Genomic DNA, 19,457 nt, shown 5'->3' with positions numbered 1-19,457 from the left:
TCGGAGATCAGGGGACCACAGCCCCACAAAGGTTGGGTGCTTCTGCACTAACCCCCTCACATTCCTAAAATATACTCGGGCGGGCTGAAGCTGCCATGCATAGACTCTGCTCGGAGGCAGAAATGGGGCTGGCCTCCCTACTTCCAGAGAGGCCAAGTGGCAGGCGGGGATTGCAGGCAGCACTGCCGGGGCAGGGGAGGGCACTCAGGGAGGGAGAACCCGGCTTTTCAGGAGCCGCAGTCAGAACCAGCTGAACTGAACGCAGGAGAGGGGCAGCGGGAGGGGAGGGGGGCAGCGCCCCCAGGGGTGCTCTGCAAGCTGCGCTCCTCTGCCCACAGCCTGCAGACCTGCTGCCTGAGGAACTGCCTGGGGGCATGGGAAGGGATGGCCTCACTCAGGCCCTCCATTTACAGCGGTAGAACAAGTCCAGTAGAGGCTTTTGCTGCATCCCAGCTCCTCAAGTACCCCGGCTGCCCTTCAGTGGAAATGGCTCCCCTTGAAAATAACTATTTGTACCACAAGTCCTCCCTCTTCTACCCCAACTCAGGCAGTAAAAGCCCCCAAACACTCCGAGTCCCTCTCATTTCCTAGATTTTGTGAAAGCCCCAACACCCTGTTCCCCCCCCTCCCCATTTTCAAGCTAAAATATTTATATACAAACAACAAAAAAATTGTCATAACAGCAACAAACCAAACTTTGGCTTGGGGGAAAAAAAAGTAAAAAAACCAACAATAAAACCAGAAAAAAAAGTGGCCAACAGGCTGGCAGTTTGGTGTCCTCTTTATCTGTCTATTCCTCCATAGAATCGCTTCAGCATCTCTAGCTTAACTAATGGCTTCCCCATTCTTCCCATTAGAGGTGCTGTGCACAGAGAGGCTCCATGTGTCACTGGGGAAGAGCTAAAAACATGTGTGGTTGCATGTGGCTGGGCCAGGACACCTCCCCAGGAGCGGAACCTCCACTTGGTGATGTTGCTTAGTGTTAAATGCAGGAAGTTTCCTATTCTGTATCAGTGGTGGATGGAGAAGCACGTGTACAACAGGAGTTGGAAAGGGTTCACCAACAAACCCACACTCCAAGCCGCCCTTCTGGGGGCAGTGGCTCACCCCAGCACCAACTGATGGAGTCGAGGCAGCCTAATAAAATTAGGGTTCTGCACCTCTCTACCAGGTGGTGAGCCCTGCCTCTAACCACTGGGGTTACTGGGAGCACTCCAAGAGCCAGCAGCTGAGCAGGGAGGTCTGGAGAGCCAGCAACTCCCCATCACACCACAGCTCACACTGTCATCTAAATGTGCTATCTTTGAAACACAGCGAATTTGATGTATGTGGGAGCAGAAGGGAGATGGTCTTGGGAGTTGTGGAGCCTTCTGCTAAATAGTCTCTATGCTTCTTCTAATATGTAGTGTCTATATGGACTCAGCAGACCAGGTGCACAACTTTCTACGAGAGGCTGGGCAAAACAAACCCAGGGGCTCCAATGCAGCTATGTAAGGGCCTGACATAGCTTGTGGTAGGAAGTTCCTATGAACTCAGAGCTTGCACAAACTGCTTCTGCCAGAAACAAAACCACTTCAGGATCACATTTAGATATAAAAGATCCTCTTCCCCCACACAAACCCACATGCTTGTCCCTCACCTCAAGTAGCTTATACATGACTGTTTTTACCTTACTCATGTTGTTTGCAATAGATTACTTGCAGAAGCACCTAAGCAGCTCAGGATGAACAGGAGCAGAGACCTTGCACGCTGGGCCTCAGAGCATCTGCCATGCTCGACTCTTCTGCTAAATTTCTTCCTCTGCAAGGCTGCATGTGCTTCACCTCTGCAAGTTTAACCACTTGCTGTCCGCAGCAGAGGTACTCTGCCTGATCCTGCACTGCATCTGCCACTTCTCGAGGAACGGGACAGCAAGGGAGAAAGATCTTGAAAAGGAGGAATGAAAACTAAGATAATTATAGCCACCAGCAATGGACAATGATCAGCTAGTAAAAGTTCTGTGTGTGGGGGAAAGGTCATCCTCATCAAAAACTTCTTCCAAAGTCTTGTCCCCTATACAGCAGATAACAGCAGAAGTCTTAGAGCAGGTTGAGGGACTCTTCTCTTGTGAAGTCTAAAATTCTGACACTGCTGAAGCTGTCCCAAACCTGTGCACGTCAGATGATGGCAGGAACGAGGAAAGTCTCTGCATTTCCCCCATTTCCAAATGTAAATGACTATTTCCCACCAGCATTTAGGTCCCAGCCGCAGCCAAAGAGTGCTTCCTTCTGCAGACCAGAAACACGGCAGGTGGAGACTTCTCCCTCACGTCCTTCTGTCTCACAGGCACCAAGCACCAGACCAGGGAAGTAACTCTGTCTGCGTGTTCCTGATTAATTGCATGATATCAGTTTCTAACCGCTTTCCTTATCACTAATTGCCTTTTCCGTGATTGGTAGGATAAGCTATGCACCAACATACAGACACGGAAATGCATTATTTTTACCACAGTTTAAAAAAAAAAAAAAAGACAAAAAAAAAAAAAAGCACAATCTTTGGAACAAAAGAATTAAAGGCAGAAATTTAAAGGAAAAAAAATACATATTCAAAGAACATAGTGAGGTATAAAAAAGTATTTTCTCTTTTGTTTTTTTGTTTTTCCTCCTCAACTTGCTATAGAGTTCCTCTACTAGTAAATATTGCAATAGCCAGGCCTCATGACTTGGGGGGCTGTCCCACTTGCAGGGGGCTCACGTCACTTCAGTAGGGGGCAAATCGGCTGTAGCCACCTCGGTATAAACTCGCCTGTAGAAATGAAACGGGAGAAGAAAAGGCTGTTAGGAGAACTGTGAAGTGATATCTAGGACAGTGCCCAAATGCTTTTGGAAGGACCAATGGACCTGTCCTGGCACTGGCCCACCACCATCAGCACCTCTAAGAAGCAAGAGAGAACTCTGTCTGCAAATCCAAAGACGTGGCTCAGGAGAACATGCTCATGGCCAGCCAAGCTGGAGGTGAAGTTTGGCAAGTCTTAGTGGAAGGGAGCTCAGTACCAGAGAGGGGATTCACGAGTCCTAATCTCAAGCTACATTTTTAGGCTGCCTTTATAGATAGATAGCAGACACCAAGACTTCTAGGATGCTCTTTACCTCACCTTAGGGTGATATGATGACCAGGTACCCTAGAATCACCTGCTTTTCCCTCACTGACCCTAAAAAGAATCCACATGATGAGCTGAGGCTGAAACAGAGGTGTTACACTGCAGTTATCTATTTTTAGGTGTCTTTTTCTCTGAACACATTTGTATTCCAGCCTCTGCAACAACTTAGCTACTGCGCTGGCTAGCAGATGGGCAAGCGTGTGTTTTCACCAAGCTGCTCCACTCGTCTCTGATGCCAGCATACCTCATTCCTACCCTTGCATAACTACTGCTGGCAGGCAGGACACCGCATCCTTCCACTAGTGGAAGAGGGAACCAAGTGAAGCAGCTTTGCTGCAAGATGTCACAAGAACAACTTATTCCCTTGCTTCCTACAATGGAAAATGGCACAAAAGGGCATCTTGAATCTCAAACTATTGCTGATTTTTGCTCTATGTATCACTTTGATACAGTTCTACTGATTCACCAGCAGTGTTCTGGCTCCTGGCACTTCTGGTCAGTTTTAATTTTCATTTTTTATTGTACTAGCTGATGTGCAAGACCAAGTAATAACTGGCCTCCTACAACCTGGTTCGTTTCTTAATGCACACACACATATGAATGCAGAACAACTGGGAACCCAGCACTGCAGCTAAGGACCTCCTCCCTCAAAGTCTTTCTGGGTGAAGTTTCATTGCCTTGTACCCAGTGAACAGCTGTTCCCCACGCTGGAAATGAGAAACAGCACAAGAAAGAAAATCCCACTTACCACAGCGCCAACTCCGTAGCTAGCGGCAGGGGCAAGGGCATGGTAAGGATCTGCTGTGTACACCCTGCCATAACTGAAGAGAGGGAGAAAAGATATAAAAAGAAAAAAGTCACTCGGGAGGGGCAGAGAAATAGCTGTCTGACCACAGGTAATGGAAGAAGCAGCATGCCCTTCCACACACATGTATGCACACATGCACACACAGGCACGCAGGCAGCCTCTCTGTGAAGAGAACCAATGGGCATGCTGCCATGCATCAGTATGAGATGGGCAAGAGAACGGCCTGCATGGAGGGATATGGTAGAAGCCATGAGCTTGACCTGTAGGGAAGACGTCATCGCCTTTGAAATGACAGCTAGTATATCCCTTACCTCACGTGATGCAATTTGGGAGGAGAGTGACTGCTGGCGCTAGCGCTACTGGCACGGTAACAGCTGCTACATGGAAAGCAGTGAGGGATTCTCCATAATGAAAAGAGAGCATAAACTTTAATGGTCTCGCATGTGCTAGGATTAAAACACGGCCTCACTGCACAGGAGATGAAAAATCTTAAGGCAAGCACTCTGATGATGACAATCCTTTGTATCTATTCAGAGCTGCATGTTACAGCATCCTAGAGCACTGCATGAGCTGAGTCATTTTTACTTTATGGATGGGGAAAGAAACGCACCCAGTGATTAAGCAACCTGCCCAGAGTCACAGAGCAAGGAAAGCCAGATCTCTGACTCTGAGGCTGTAACCGCACTGCCTCCTTTGTGCAGAGAATCACAAGGATAGGGAAGAGGCTAGGATTTGTGCCAGCTCACATACACCGGAGTGCAATACTGTCTGGGAGTAGAGACAAACCGTGCATTCAAGTCTTTCGTGTTGGGTTGTCCATGCATGTGTGCGCATGCGAGTGCAAGAAAGACCAAAAAATGGGGGAAAGAAGTAGAAGTTCTGTAATGGATCGATGCTCCTTGAATCCCTGAGCACAGCAAGCTAACCCCCATGGACACCTGTCCCTTACATACCCATCGCTGTAAGCTGCTGCAGCGGCTGCAGCGGCCGTGGCTGCTGTTGCAGTAGCAGGCTGTGCATATCTGTAGGCTGCGTATCCACCCTGCAGGAGAGAAGAGAACTGACTTTACAGATACCTGTCCACCCACGCAGAGCATAAAAAAAAAAAATTTAAATAAAAGTCACACACATCACAAGGAGAGGAAGTATTTCAAACTGCATCAGCTCCCATGTCTTGTCTATCACAAGCATCACCCATTAACTCATGTAATATTCCTTTCCTTAGAGGGACCAGGGAGGCTCTTCCACTACTCTGTTTAGCAGAAAAAATATACTGAAGAAGACTAAGCATGGTTATAACCCTGCAGAAAATGCACTTTGGCATGGAGGAACTGAAAACCAGAACAGACCTGAAATCTTGCATGTAACGTAATTTTAATGGTCCCTTCCTCTTAAGCTGGAGAAATTAGAGGTGGACACTTTCTGTGAAGTGTGTATTTTAGAAAGGGGACCGTTAAGAGAAATTCCTGCATTTATTTATTATTATTTTTTACCTCTCTTTTTTTAAGCCTGGAAAACACAAAAGACTAGAATTTAATTTAGTCCACATGTGCAAAAGTACCAATAGTCAGAGAAGCAAAAGAACAGTGGAAAAGACGGTCAGAGAAGACAGTCCCTAGTGGGTTCAGGGCTGTCAACAAGCAAACTGACAAGGAAGCCAATCAGACTGTCCTACCTTCCCCTCCGTATGAAAAGGACATAGGTCAAGGGAAATTATTCCAGAGCAGTCTGTACTGCTGCTGCTTTTCTGCCCGTGCTACACACTGTAGCAAAGGGGCTTACACTGAGCAGAGGTAGTTACTAAACATGTGCTTACAGCTGTGTTGGCAAAACATGAATCCTGACTCAGAGAAAGACCTGTGAGTCTTCTCCTGGAGCTCCCACAAGGAGCTTCTGGGGCAGAGCAAGGTTTGGCCCAGGCTCTGCACACCCTGCAGTACTGAAGGGTCAAGGCCAGCCACCTTTCAGACCAGGGGCAAAGGTGGCACAGCAGGAAGCAAAGGGGACTCTGAAGCCCTGGCTAGGTCTTTCCTTACTGGACACTTCTGAACACATTTTTGTTAACTTACAGGGGAAGGGGGAATGGTAAATGAACCATGGCTTTGACTTGTTTGAAACACAATGAGCCATTAAAAAAAAAAAAAATCAGAAAATTCCAGATGGTTTCTGGTCTTTTCTTTTTTTCTTCCAAATGACATTTCAGGTTTTGAAGGAGCAGAAGGCAGAGTTATGCTCTTCACCTCCAGAATCAGCTCAACATACCTCTACCACTTATATATCCTTTGCACATATGTAACTAAGAGTATGGGATCAGCTCTACCACAGAACTGTGTTTGCTCAGCAGTGCTCAGTTTGGGGCTAGGTAGCTTTTAAATTAGAAGTAATGATTTTAAACTAATTTTGGTTGCTTTTGTGGGGCCCGCGTTAGTCCCATGGAGGCTAACATGCTATCGAAAACATGTTTGCAGACCCTTTCCTACTCCAGAGGAGAGGGACCTGCAGCCTCTTCAATTTTCTAGTTAACAGAAGAAAAAGTAACCCATATCTACACCCGTGAAACATCACCACATGACCTGGAAGAGGTGTCACGTTGCAGTTTTGCCCTTTTAATCTCACTTGGCTGTTTCAAACTCTGCATTGTGGATTGATGGTTTGGGGATCCTTAGCTTGGTTTTGTCATGGTATCACTGCACCATTATTTCCACCTCCAAAACATGATGGAGGCAACCGCAATGAGGTGCAGCCTTAATCCAAACCAAACCTTCAGCAATCTCACCAAATTAAAACAAGACTTCATATCATTGTTCTTGAGTTATTCCCTTAGGTTTATCAGCTTCCTGAACCCTTGATCTGTTAGTTGGGCACAGCTAAGAGGCACTTTCTCCTGGCACCACCCTCTGCAGGGCAGCTGACTTCAGCATGCACCCTGATTCCCACCCTGCCCCACACTTGCCAGTCACATTTCTGATCAGAAGCCACTTCAAATGTGCCTGGTACATACTCTGAACATGACAGCAAGATGCAGTTTGAAACCAAAAAGGCTTATCATGTAATTATCTTTTAACTCATGTCTCTCATAAAGGAAAACGAAACAAAAACAAACCAAAACAAAACAAAAAAAAAAAAAGAAGAAGAAGAAAAGAAGGGTTGGAATCAGGTGTGTGGGGGGAATGGCGTAACATTTATTAATCAAAATTAAAAACTAAGCATGCTGACATCTGGAGCTAGAACAACCAGCAAAGTCACCACGTTCAGACTCATATTGGCTAGTTCTATCCATCCCAGCATTCTCTTGGGACAGCAGTTCGCCCTAGGCTCTACCACAAGCTCAGTGAAGTACACAGCCTCAAGTACTAGAGCGTGCAGCCACAACAACCTGCTATTACGGAAACAGTCAGTCACCACTGGAGTTAACATTCCAACCTTAACGACTCCCGCAGCCTCCCGCCCTCGCCCCCCAAAATGGCTCCCACCCTAGCCCTGTCCCACACCACAATGTTAATAATTATAACAAGCAATAACCCATCTGTTATATCAGAGAAGGGAACAGAGACTCCACTGAGAGATTTAGAGCGGGATGTTAACATTTCTTCAGTCAACTGCACAACAAACAAAAAGAAAAAAAAAAAAAACAGGAGAAATAATTCATTGGAGAAATGAAGTTAAGAAATAGCTGACGTGTATTGCTTTTTAACCATGCACTGATGCAAAATTGAAGCTACTGGTTATTTAAAAAAGGAAAAAAACAAAAAAATCTCAGGATAGAGGTACACACGTACAGGCAGACCTGCTCAGTTCAAAGCGATCTGCAAAGTCTACTTATGTGTACTTCAAATAAAACCAAAAATGGGGATTATAATGGCCATGGTGCATTCCTGTCATAGGAGCAATGAGTGGGGACAGCTGGGAGATTTCTGACACAGGGATGTATTTAGCATGACCAGCAGGTCCAAATACACCAAAACAGGGTGAAAGAAAGAGGAGGAACTATTGCAACTATTATTCATTATTTCATAAATCCTTTCACCAAGCTCTGGGACCTGTACAGAGCAAAGCAGACACTGTACAGGTTGCCTCATCCAGCTGATGCTCCTGTTCTCCATAACCCAGTGCCCACCTACATAATTCCATAAATTCCATCTAAAGCCCTGCTCAGTTTGTCCAATGCACCAGATATTTTCTCCTGCTATTCCTGTTCACATAGAACTTTTAACTGATATGCAGAGCTCATCTGTAACCTCAGCTGCATAGTCCTAAAACCCCTAGTGATTTCTGGTGCCACTCACTTCAGGTACTCCAGTAAATATAAACTATAACAGAGTAGAGCATCTGCAATAAAGAGGACTAATCACGTTTACCAATTAAATAAATAATTATTAAAAAAAAAAAAAAAGGCCCTTGCTAGCTTCACCACATTCCTCCAGTGTCACACAGCCAAACTGCAATAGAAGACACCACTGAGTGACAGAGTGCCTGAAACCCAGGACAGCCATGCAAACTCCCACTCCAATCTATTTGATTCCACAGGGACAGGTTGCCCACCTAGGTTCAGTTTTTTAAAATCTTTAGCCTCATCTCAAAAGAGATGAGTCTGTCTGAGCTGCTTGCAAAGATGTTAAGTCAGAGACTTTTCCATTACTGGGACAGTTTAATCACTGCCTACACAAGGAAACAGGAACTAATGAGAAGGGTTATGCATTTTTACTGGGCAGTAACAACCAAAAGGACTGTGTAAATCAAGATTATACAGGCTTTTGGATTTTCTGGGGAACATGTGAGAGAGGAACACAAGCCTAGATGTTACTTATATTAATTCAAAGTTCTCTTTCTCTGGCTATCTGGCCAGTGTTGCTGGGACTATGCTGAACCCTTTCCCCATGTAGCACTTGGGCCTTCAGACTTCAACTGCCTGTATTAGTCGGGTATTCACAAAAGCCCAAATTTAAAATGACTCTTCTGCAATGTTACTGTCCTTGGTTCATCAACAAAGCAATTTTTTTTTAAAATTCCTTCTTTAATGTTAGATGACAGCTTTTTCAGTACTGTCTTATATTCTCTGAAATAATACAAACATGGAAGAACAACATACACAGGAAGCTGCAATCCCAACTAAAGCAGCATTCCAATTACTGAGGATGTTAATGTAAATAAATGAGCACAATGCAATTCAGCTCAAAATAAGTCCATCTTCTCTTCCACTCCTCAGGTCCATATTAGGTGATCAATCCAAAGAGAGCGGGAGGAAATCCAACACTACAGCTTACTATGCCAGTGTATCCTATGGTATAAGCCTCCCTTTTTTGTTTCTTTTCCCTTCCTGCCTTAGACAGGCACACAAAGTATGTTGCTGGCCCTCTTTACTTCAAAGAGCCTTAATACCCCTAAGGCACAAGCATACACATAACCCTGGAGAAATGTGTAACTCATGGTACCAGTCAGATACGTTCGACCACCTGCCAAGTTTAGGTAGCGAGCCCAATTTTAGGATCTTCTATTTGTCATCTCTCAAATGTGTCTTATCCACCCCCAAACTGCCATATAACAGAATTTAAGAAGCAGAAAGGGCTAGAACCCCTTCTGGTATTTCTGTATTAGAAGGGTGGCATATGTGCACCAGGAATGAGCATGAATGAATTAAAAGAGGTGACAGGACAACGGTGTCCATTGCAGCAGGTGCTTCTAACATGGTAATGGGACAAGCATGACCTTGTTAACCCTTCCACTGAATTTATGTTTTGTTGGTTTTTTTTTTAGTTTTTGTTGTTTTGGTTTGGGTTTTTTTTTGAATGAAATGCCACTCAGTATGAAATCTGGACACACGCCACCCTGCTACAGCGGGGGCTTGGATCACACGTGAGTCTGCGCTGCCCTAAAAAAGCCTCTGTTCCCATCTCTAATGTGGTGCTGGAATGGTTAGTATAATTCAGTTTGTTCCACTGCAATCCACAATCTGATTGGTTGGCAGGTCACACTGGCACTCCTACCTGAGGTATTTTAGCGCTAATGATTGGTTCCTGTAAGACTATTCTATAACAGAACACAGGAAGAGCAGTTCAAAAAAACACAGCTGTGGAAAGAAACAATCATACAAACAGCCCGCAGCGGGGCTCACCAGCCTTTTCTTTCCAGTGGATGCAAGCACGCTTTTCACAGGCAGGAGCGGTCTTCGCATGGGTGGGTTTTTTGGGTTTCCCCCCCACCACCCAGATTGACCCCATTGTAGAAGAAAGATAACCTTTCTTATGATCCGAAATGAAGCCCTCTGCATCCTGGGGCAGGTTGTTTTATCAATTCAGGTGTCTTGCCAGAGTGGGACGCATCCAACAACAGATGGAATGCCTTCTTCATAGAAGAAATGGCTAGCAGGATGGTTGCCCCAGGAAAGAAAAAAGGAGTGAGGAAAAGGAGGAGGAGGAAAATGAGAAATCGGTGCGTAGCATATATGCAGAAAAAGCAGCCCAAACTTGGGACACTTCCCTTTCATCTTGCCTATGACTAACCACTCCCTGCCAGCTTAGCTCCTTTTTCTACCCTTCCTTCACACAACCCTGTGGGCTCAGGTGTCCTAAGAGAACCTCAATTTAACTTCCCCCCAGTCCTAACTGAAGTATCCTCTGCCATCCCTTCCAGAATCTGGACAAGTCTATCACACCAACCAGAGGGATGGAAGCACTGCAGTGAAAAGCATGACAAATCAGTGGGGCACAGGGACACTGCAATCATTCCACCTGTGACAAAGAAATTGTTTGGAAAGGCAATTTCAAGTTTGGATTATGATAACTTTTTCCTGATCTCCACTGGAGGGCTTTGAGCAGCAATAACATACAAAAAAGCACCACCATCTACCTTGATGGAGTTCCCTCTTCTATCAGCCTGCTTTCTTACAGAGAGACCATAGCCACCAACAGCAGTCATCAGAAGTCCACCTAATGGTTCTAACCTGACTTGGGGGCTTGCTTTTGTGTTACGTGATGGTAGTGCACTGCAGCACCAAGTCGTTACGGGTATTCTTCATTACTGAAGTCTCTGTCCTTAAAACATGTTAAGTCTCTCTCCCCACCTGCAACAGAAGCTCTGAAGGAGCTTTCTCAAAAGAAGCAGGGAGTAACCCTGGCCCGTCTTTCCTTTCAATGTGGCAGACTCTTATACACCACACTGAGGGAAGAGGCACTAAGCATCACTCATTTTCTTGGTTACTTGCTGTAGCAAAGTCAGTGGTGGGTAAAGTTAGTGTTTTAGGCGTGAAGCAGGAAAACCCAGAATCTTCTGTTGTCCTTGACACAGTTTTATAAAGAAACACTTGACTAGGCAGATCAATTTTTAAAGGACTGCACACATAACAGTATATGTAAGAATGAAGAAATGCACCCAGTATCTCTATGCTCAGAGAGCACATCTTCCAACTGGTGTACCTGGGCTGGGAAAAACACCTCTACAAGACTTGATCCTCTACATAAGCCAACAAAATCCAAAAGCTAGTTCCATCCATTATCCTGAGTCTAACCCCAGGATCCTCTTTATAAATGTCAGGAATAGCACCTTCAAAGGAATGGGAATGTGAAATTCATGCTGACAACTGTGTCACTACCCAGTACAAAACTTCCCCAGCTCCAAAGAGCTATGACCTACAACATCACAAAAGGAAACTCCGCTAGAGCTAGGCAGGCCACAAGTTGCAATGGCAGTAGTGAACCTGAACATATTTGCTTTGAAAGGCATATTCCTGCTCTGCAACAGCTCTCCCCCTCCCACTTTTCTCACTGGCCAGTTCGAATACCTCCATCTACAACCCACCTAGGTAAACATAGATGCCCTGGAGATTTGCAATACAGACTGACTGGGTAGGACAAAGACAATGACAGGACAAAGTCTCCCATGGTATCACAGCTAATTCCCAGACAGGAGGAGGCTGCTGACTCTTGTAACCGAACATCTCAACATATTTGTACTCTACGATTCCCCAAAGAGATGAGAGAATCTAGCCTATTTAGGTACCATTTCTACTAGCAAAATCAGATGTCAGTTTTCACTCTAGCATCTCAGTCTCCATTTTTAATCAGTCCCAGTGTCTTCCCCAAAGGGAAAATCTCCACATCCCAGTGGCACATGAACATTTTTAAACATACAGCTTGCTCAGTTTAGTGTGGGCTGCACAAATCAAACCTGAAAGGGTCCCAAGAGGGAAGAGAAAGGGGAGGGTGAAGGGGGAGAAGGAAAGGGAAGGTCTGAGGCTAAACCAGTCCTGTTATTTTTGTATTCAAATTATGAGAGAAGTGTTGAGAGAAATTTTAATTTGCTAGTCGTCTCTCAGGCTGATTAGTATCAGTGTGCGTGTGGGGGACAGGACACCCAGTGAACTGACCCTGGCAATGATCAGGAAACCCAAAGGCTTAGGTCTTGCACCCAGGGGCAAGCGCAGTGACAGAGAAGCATGCTTGCATTCCTAAATATATAAATATATATATCCACAAGGAAGAAGAAAATTAAAGTAAATGATATTTAAAAAAACAAACCAAACCAAACAAACAAACCAAAAGAAAAAGAAAACAAAACAAAAAAAGGCTGGCTTGTCAGGGGTCGGGGACGAGAAGGCTCCGGTGTGTGTACTTACATAGAGGTCAGCACCGTAAAATCCGTCCTGGTAAACCACACTGCAGAAAATCCACACAAAAACAAAAAAACAAAAAAACAAAAAACAAAAGAACAGAAAACACATTCCGGTTATTGAGGACGGCAGCATGCACATGCGTTTTACACAGGCAGGTGATGTATGAATCCACAACCTGGGCTTTTGGCAGGAGCAAATCAGCAAGAGAATGTGTGTGCGCACGCACGCTAGACGGCTCCAAGTCATCTTCCATGGCATGCAGAGGGGGAAGGGGCGGGCAGAGGGGGAGACAGTATGCGAAGGAGAGAGGGAGGGGAACCACCATCTTGTACCATAAATATAGACTCAAAAAGATTTGATGTCCTGAAGAAGAGAAACAAGGGTTTAGAAACCTCCACTCTTGGTTATTTTCCTGGAATGAGTTTAGTTACCCCCTAAGCATGTGGAAACATTGGCTTCCTGAAGTGGGTTTGTGAAATTGAGGAGCCCCTCAGAAGGCATCCCACGGGGGCTGGAATCACCTATGTCAGGAAGTGTGGTTCAGAGACTTGTGCCTGATTACATATTTCAGGCTTCACAGGGCTGCATGACTTTGTTTCTGACATCCATACATCACCTGCTTTTACCCTGCACATTAGACATGCGATAAGATTTGGCTGATCACACAAGCATGCAAAGTATTATTATTCAGCATCTTAAAGAACCGATGCAACACCTCAGGAAAACAAGTCAATCAATTTTGATCAAAGTAAACACAGAGAAATGTAATTGAAAAGAAAAAACCAAAAATACCCACAATGCATTGCTTTCACAAGCAGAGATAATGAGCTAAAAAGGTTAGGTGACTGGTCCAAGGTCCGAGAATTGAAAGGTGCAGTGGGAGTCCCTGGTAGTAACAACCTATTCCATAGCAGAAAGGAGCAACTGGAAGGGTTTCCATGGGATGGTGCTTTTTCTGCGTTAAGCCATAGTTTTCTTTCTCTCAGAACTTCAAGCAGGAAAACTGTTAAACAGAGCCTGGGGTTCCCAAAGAGCTGCTCTTACCAGAGCATTCACTAGCTTAAGACTATGCAGCTCGCTCTGGGGACAGGGGTTGGGGAAGGATGAGGAAGGAAGAGAGGGTATGCCCCCCACCCATTTGAGTTCAGCGTGTGCTTCACATACTGAGGAATTTCCTCCTGCTTTGTCCTCTCAATAGCTCCGCACAAACTTGTTCAAGGCTTTAAAAAGCATTAGCCCCACCATCTGTGATGTTCATGGATCTGATGTGTATGACTTACCCATAGCATTAAGGAAAAAGAAGGTATGGAACACTAGCTATTCTTTTGACTATTATTTTTTACTTATCAGATGAAATGTGAAATGCTGCCAAGAGCCTGCCACCCTCAGACACCCACCTATTGTAAGGCACACACACGCAAAAAAAGCCCAGCAGATCTTGCCAAAATTCTGCATGCTATTACTAAAAAATAAAATAAAATTAAAAAAAAATCTTGCCATGTTAGCTACTGCTTGAATAATTTAGTCTTGCTGTCTTCCCCAGGAAAAGTACACTCCATTCCCAATGGACAAAGTTACTGTAGTCTCCAAGAGCGCTGGGAGCAGGTATGAAGATAGAGACCCTTGTTAGAGGAAGAGGGGAGCCACTTCAGCAGGGAGAAGCAGGCCATAAGATCATGTTTGTTGAAGCTAAATTTTTACAACCACATAACAAAGAATTTGGCTCCTGGGGCAGTGACTTACATTGCTGGGTTCTCTATCTAGGACCAGGAGTGTTTTAGCAGTGATACTCCACCTGCTCCTGCAGGAAAGGCAAACGCATGACAGAGGAAGTGACTTGGTTTATGAACAGGTTATCAGTTTTAACAGTTATTCTGAACACAATCAGTTGGATGAATATAAGCATTACCACATTGGATCAGGCCACTATTTCTGTCAGCAAGAAATGCTAGCATCAGCTCTCCAGAGAAAACTGCAAGGAACACTAATAACAGGTAAGAGTAAGACTTCCTGGATCAAAATAACCAAGCACACGTGCATCCTCCATCTCTCCTTTAGTTAGGACTTGACTGACATCAACTCGCAGGGTTGAAATTTAGCAAGGTTTATTTATATGCTAGAATATCCATATTTGTTGCTTCTTAATGCTCGCAAAAAACTGAGAGAATTCCATCATTTGAGAACCACAGAGGCCATTCTGGTAATGTAGCCTGACCAGAAACATAAAGCAGTCCAGCAGCCCATCAAATCTGTGTCATCTGCAAAAAACACACTAACTGAGCTAAAACACATCCACGGGAAAAAGAATTATGTTGGTTTTGTAAAGCAGCCAGCATATCATTTAGGTGTACCAACAGTTGACTGTGCTGTAAAAAGAACCAAAAAACCACTCCAAACCCGCAAAGCTCCCTGCTGCCTTGTACCTAGTCTTTTATCTGCTGTGGCTTTGAACCTGTGAATCCTCTACATATTTACACTCCTAGACTAAATTACTCTTTACTAAGGCAAGTCCACTCTTCATATAGGTACTTAATGACCACGAACAAGTCAAAGACTAACCTACAGTTTGAGAAATAAAATTTATCAAGCTTATTTAGCTTTCAGAGTTTTACAGTAGGCAAGTTTTTTTCACACTATCTAAATTCTTACAGCTTTTGGTCTGAAGTGTAATTTGTCAGCATTCTCATTTAAAAAGCGTGGCTGCTACAAATCAGGGCAATATTCCAGTACAGTTCTTACTCATGCTATATATCAGAGGTCTCCTTATTTCTACTGAGTGGTATCTCAGTTATAAACTGAAGGTGGCATTTGTATTCGAAGTCAGGCTCAGGTGACTAACACCATCTCCAAGAGTCTAAGCAACTGCTTCCTGAGATAGGGATAGCCTTCCCTGGATAAACATCCATGTCCATACATAAGTATGGAAATTCCAATTACACACTGGTAAATCTTAGTTTGAGTTCTTGAAATAAATATTAAATCATTAAGAGCTATGATTTCTTGCACCTTCCTCTGGTCTAGCACTTGACACTGTCAAAACTTACTCTAACCTGAATGGCCCTCAGGTCTGATCCAGTATGGCAATACCAATGAGCTTTTATTAATCTATATTCTGTGTTTTTTAAATTCTGCTAAGCTCTCAAATGCAGTGATACCATTAAGTTTTGTAATTGAAACACCACTGAGGTTTGTGAAAACCAATTCCTTCCACCAGGTTTGAGTTAACCTGCAGCTTACTTTACCGTACTTCCACATTACTCACTATGTCTTGGTCACTCATGTGTTGCTGACTGATCTTGTAGTGTCATCTTTCCACTGGCCAGGAAGAAACTAACTGATGCAGGGCAAGGTGTCAGGAACATGTGCCTGTCCCTGACCTCATGGAGGTCAACAGTGCCCACATGGAGCAGTGGCTGTCCAGGTTACTGCAACATGGAATTGAATAGCACATTTTGTATGATTCCACTAGGAAACAAATTTGGTCTACAAAATATCTTTTGGAGACTCAGACTATGATGACAAAAAACACCAGCAGTTAATTACACCCAAGTGCTTGGACTAGGGACAGTCCTGGGCCATCTGTGAACCTGCCTTGCTTCCTGCTGCCCTTGTCAATGTTTACTACATAGTGTCCTGCCCATGAAGACATGGAATCAGTCAGCACAGTCAAAAAACTCGATGTAATGTAAGTAAATACAGACATGAGACAGTATTTGGGATGGCTAATAAATGGAGCCTGGCCCACATTCCAAATGGAAATAAACCTTTTACAGGGACTCAGGCTGGATTTATATCAAAGACAAGCCCTCCCAGAGCCCCACTCACGACAGCCTCTTGCTAGGAAAGCTTAGCCATTACTCCCAGGGATGAAGAGCACATTTCCTCTCCCTGGTGCAAATGTTTCATATTCTGCTAGACGGCAGCACTTAGCTCAGCTTTGCTTCTCTGTTAAGCTGTGGAGCACTTCCTAATAAAACTTGACTGGGTCATTTTTAGAGCAACAGACAAGTTGCAGGTCAGAGGTTATGTTTAGGGGATAACATGAACTAGAAGCGGTAGAAAAAAGAGGTGGATCTGAAAACCCAGAAGAAACACTGTTCAGAAGACCAACATTCAGGCAGGAGGTTTCATTTAAAGTCTTCTGGTGAATTAAATACAAACATCGTCTAGCTTTGCTCTCCAGCAAATCTGGCAGACACATGACCACTGCAGTTTGCTTCCTCGAGCTCTACTTTAAATATCAGACGGGACTCTAAAAAGAAAGAGCCACAGAAGCTCTCACCACTTATTCTGCTATAGAACGTACTGTAAGTTTATCAGGCCAGTTCCCTGCACTGATGTGTGTGAATTCCACCTTTCTTTTTAATAAAAGATTTGTGATTTATTTTCTTCCCTTTTGGGCCTAGTCTAAAGAAAAAAAAAAAAAGTCAATCCACTTCTCTGTCTCGGAGGATTCATTCCTACTCCTGTTCTTTCTGAGAACATGGCCTGGAAAATATGGCAAGTAAAACTCCAGAGACAATATGAATAAAGCATCCTCAAAATCAGAAACAAACAAAAAAAAGACAGTTTGGAAGGGATTTGCTGATTTATCTGTCATTCCATCACATTTACACAAACCAACAAAAACCCCAAACAAACTCACATACGGACCTAGTTCCCTGTACTTTTAAACAGCGGAATATTCTTTTGTAACAGCATCTATTCCACTGCATTACTAGTGAAAAGTCTGAGGGCAAAGAATGCTAAGGCCATGCATTCACTGCTGCTTCATTGCACTTTTATCTTCCCTACATCCCAAACACTCCCAGCTTTAAATTAATGGACTTGATTAATCTTTGTTTTAAACCTTTTTAAACCGTCTCCAACAAAGAAAGCAAATCCATTGTGGGTAACTGGCTCTTCTGTGTCCTACTGCCAGATGGTGAGGCATGAAGGTAATGGATAATATTCCTCAATCCGGGATACGAAAACGCAAATGGAGTGCAAAGAGCAGAACCTTTTCAGGAATTTTAGATCTTCTCTCTTTGTGTCCTTCTCAGCAGCACTATAACATTTGGGTCAATGGATGACAAACGCCCCATAGACAAATTGAGAAATTATGAGAAGGAATTCATCAGCGCTTGAAGCTGTCACAAGTACTGAAAATTGTTTCAATCAAAAACTCAACACAGAAAAATTTAGATTTGCCCCCACTGGATTCCATCATGTGCAGAATGCTCTGGCACTAGCAATATCTTGACTCTCACCATCCAGACAATTTTAGGGTTGTTTTGTTAACTGATTAGCTATTTGACACAGTTGTGCAGAGCACTCTGCTCTTGTGACCTGTGCTTACCCTGGGTAGGCAGGGATGGCTGTGGGAGGTACCGCCCGGACTGCCCCATACACTGTCCTTCCTCGGCCCCTCAGATGGGCGCCCCGAAATGCGGCTGCTGTGGTGGCTGCAGTTGGATAGGGGAAGCCTGGAACTGTAAAGACAGACAAAGTGGAAGGTGAAAAGGATCTGAGGTCTTTCCCAGAGAACAACCACCTGCTTCAAACAAAGTGACACAATAGCTCCACAGCAGTGGGACGTTTTGCATCAATCCTGCAGAGGGACATGCTTATAACCCAGCAAGCATCCCATACAGACTTCCTTCTACACCATGGCCCTTTGGGGGGAGAAGGGTCGCAGAGAGGTTTGGCATGCAAGAGGTTAATGTTTTGGCATGTCTTACCCACCCCAAACAGGGTTCAAATCCCCCCACCTTCTGACACCGCCATGCAGTCTGGTTAGAGTCTGAGAAGCGCGGGGAGTTACTATCAATACAGCACGCGGTTCTTCCAAAACTGCAGAGGCTCTTTAAAATAATTGGTCAAGAGGCCCTTAAAGTCAACCAACTTACATCAGTCTCTTCCCTCCTTTCCCCTCCCACTCTTTGCCACCCAATCCTCTGTATGTTCATTTTAAAGCCTGAAAGACAAGATAGCCCATATAACAGCAGCAGAAATTTCCCATAAAGTGCCAGTTTACTGAGAGCCCACCTTCATTTAACAAGTGTGACCAATAACCAGCACCACATATAGTGATGCCTATATTACACTTTAAACTGGAGTAAACTGGCTCGTGATGAAATGACGTAAAACCTCACAGGCATCTGCAAACATGTAATAATCAGATACCAAGAGGGAACGAGTCCCAGGGCACAAACCAAACCCAACCCAACGTGCGTCCAGGCACATGCCACTAGGGGCCCTGCAGACTCGCGGTTTAGCAGCTTGTATAATATGTACTTTAGGGATTTGTCTGTTTGGTTTCTTCGATTTCTAAAGCGGGGGGGGGGGGGCAAGGGAATGGCCTATTGCTCACACACACCCTCCCCTTGTTCTGCAGCTTCCTTGTTGTTCAGAAAGACACATTCAGTAGTACAGCAACACACTGCAGATGAACAAGTTACAGCAACTGCACAGTATACTTTGGCTCAAGGTGAACTCATTCCCAGTGAGACCCATCCTTTCAAGTATATATTATACAGACTGGAGAGAAGAAGGGTAACAGGTTAACTCAAGCACAGTAACAACACAGGGGTCAACGGGGGTTACTTACTGATTAAAGGAATGTAAGTGTTAATACCCCCCCTTCCTGAGAGGGGCACTGCGGCGTCATTGCCGAGCGAGACATCTGCTTGAAAGCTGGACGCTATTTTAATTTTAAAAAGAATAAAAGAAGAAAAAACAAAACAAAACCATAAAAAGGTTATAAAGAAACAGCAGATTAAGAACATAAACAAACACCACTGCAGTTAAATGGCAGAAGTGGAAGTGTCTGCTTAAGCTCTACCTGCATATAACTCAGGGCCGTACACCGCTCCAACCACAGGACTCAACTTCCAACCTGAAACAACAAAGACTGCAGTGAA

At 44.4% G+C, this 19,457-nt stretch overlaps 1 protein-coding gene across 15 annotated transcripts in view; it reads right to left on the bottom strand.

The window, feature by feature from the left end:
• Positions 1-2,536: 2,536 nt before the first annotated feature.
• Positions 2,537-19,457, bottom strand: part of RBFOX2 (RNA binding fox-1 homolog 2) — a 167,237-nt gene continuing 150,316 nt past the window's right edge. For 5 of the 15 annotated variants that reach the window (XM_039382257.1, XM_039382256.1, XM_039382261.1 and 2 more), the window contains 8 exons: positions 19,379-19,432; positions 19,145-19,237; positions 17,894-18,026; positions 12,559-12,598; positions 7,470-7,546; positions 4,901-4,989; positions 3,888-3,960; positions 2,586-2,784 (listed from right to left, as the gene is read on the bottom strand). In XM_039382257.1, the coding sequence (XP_039238191.1) occupies positions 2,730-2,784; positions 3,888-3,960; positions 4,901-4,989; positions 7,470-7,546; positions 12,559-12,598; positions 17,894-18,026; positions 19,145-19,237; positions 19,379-19,432 (614 nt within the window). In that variant the 3' untranslated portion in view covers positions 2,586-2,729. Of the gene's footprint in view, positions 2,785-3,887; positions 3,961-4,900; positions 4,990-7,469; positions 7,547-9,931; positions 9,975-12,558; positions 12,599-17,893; positions 18,027-19,144; positions 19,238-19,378; positions 19,433-19,457 lie in introns of those variants that run through there. The other 10 variants (XM_039382264.1, XM_027715251.2, XR_003539652.2 and 7 more) reach the window with 9 other exon arrangements.

This window comes from Pipra filicauda, unplaced genomic scaffold, assembly GCF_003945595.2.
Source record: "Pipra filicauda isolate LSUMZ 115617 unplaced genomic scaffold, ASM394559v2 scaffold262_size1072369_pilon, whole genome shotgun sequence".
Taxonomy (NCBI): domain Eukaryota; kingdom Metazoa; phylum Chordata; class Aves; order Passeriformes; family Pipridae; genus Pipra; species Pipra filicauda.
Note: the sequence above shows the minus strand (reverse complement) of the source record. Positions and strands in the feature narration are given on the sequence as shown.